The sequence below is a fragment of the Aplysia californica genome, unplaced genomic scaffold (assembly GCF_000002075.1).
Source record: "Aplysia californica isolate F4 #8 unplaced genomic scaffold, AplCal3.0 scaffold01090, whole genome shotgun sequence".
Taxonomy (NCBI): domain Eukaryota; kingdom Metazoa; phylum Mollusca; class Gastropoda; order Aplysiida; family Aplysiidae; genus Aplysia; species Aplysia californica.
This window is the reverse complement of record NW_004798360.1, coordinates 196,797-197,859: the sequence shown is the minus strand read 5'-3', so window position 1 is coordinate 197,859 and position 1,063 is coordinate 196,797. Positions and strand designations below refer to the sequence as shown.

At 60.4% G+C, this 1,063-nt stretch overlaps 1 protein-coding gene across 1 annotated transcript in view; it reads right to left on the bottom strand.

Moving 5' to 3' along the window:
* LOC106013656 overlaps positions 1-1,057 on the bottom strand; it is a gene marked incomplete at its 3' end in the record, with an annotated part of 3,697 nt that extends 2,640 nt beyond the window's left edge. Inside the window, 1 exon segment of the mRNA XM_013089955.1 lies at positions 183-1,057. Coding sequence (XP_012945409.1) covers positions 183-380 — 198 coding nt within the window.
* Positions 1,058-1,063: the final 6 nt, after the last annotated feature.

Genomic DNA, 1,063 nt, shown 5'->3' with positions numbered 1-1,063 from the left:
AAGGAGAGGATGGTGTTTCTGTTGACAGGAAGGAGAGGATGGTGTTTCTGACTTGCAGAGATGAAAGAACAGTGAGAAATGGCCACCCCTGACGGAGGAAAGTCGTCTTTGTCTAGCCAGGCTGTTGAACCCCGCCCAGACGCCCCCTCCCCTCCCTTGCCCCCCCCCCCTTCACATCTCACCTTGTCCGAAGGGCGACAGTCTGTGATGCTGGGGTCAGCGTTGATGCTACACATGGTCACCATCCCATCCTGGGAGTTGACCATCCCATCCTGGGAGTTGACCATCCCGTCCTGGGAGTTGACCATCCCGTCCTGGGAGTTGACCACACTGCTAGTGGCGCCGGCGGGGGACAGGGGGATCAGGTCCGAGGTGTCCATGGCAGAGTCCAGGCTCAGGGCTTGCTGAGCGCCCGCGCCGTCGGGGCTTGTCTGGGGGCGTCTGAGGGGGGCGTTGGCCGCGGTGTCGCTGCTGGGTCGGTGGTTGCTGCTGTTGTTGTTGTTGGTGGTGCTGGTGCAGCCGCCGGGGTGGTTGTGGTGAGGCTTGGCGGAGACCTTGGGCAGACTGAAGTCCCGCGGCTGGGAGGGGCTCAACTGTGGACCGGAAGTGGGCAGTGTGGAGGCTTTGGCCGCGCCCACCGCGCTATTGCTGTCTGTCCACTGGGGCGGGGCGTGGTGGTGGTGGTGCTGTTGTTGCTGTTGTTGTTGTTGCTGTTGTTGTTGCTGTTGTTGCTGGTGATGGCGGTCGTGCTCGTGAGGCGGTGTGTACTGGAGGTGAGGGTCGTTGTAGTTGTCGTGGCTGTGGGGAGGGGGAGGAGGGGGGGACAGAGAGTTGTGCTGATGCTGCTGCTGGTGGTGGGGGTAACCATTCCGAGGATCCTGGAGATGTGAGGGGCGATGTTGTTGGTGATGAGGAGAAGGTGGATAATGATGACTTAGTTGATGTTGATGTTGATGTTGATGTTGATGTTGATGTTGATGCTGTTGGTGAGGGTGAGGGTGGTCGGAATGTGGCAGGCGGAAGTGAGAGTCGTGCTGTGGGCCTGGGTAGTGGAGGGGGGTGT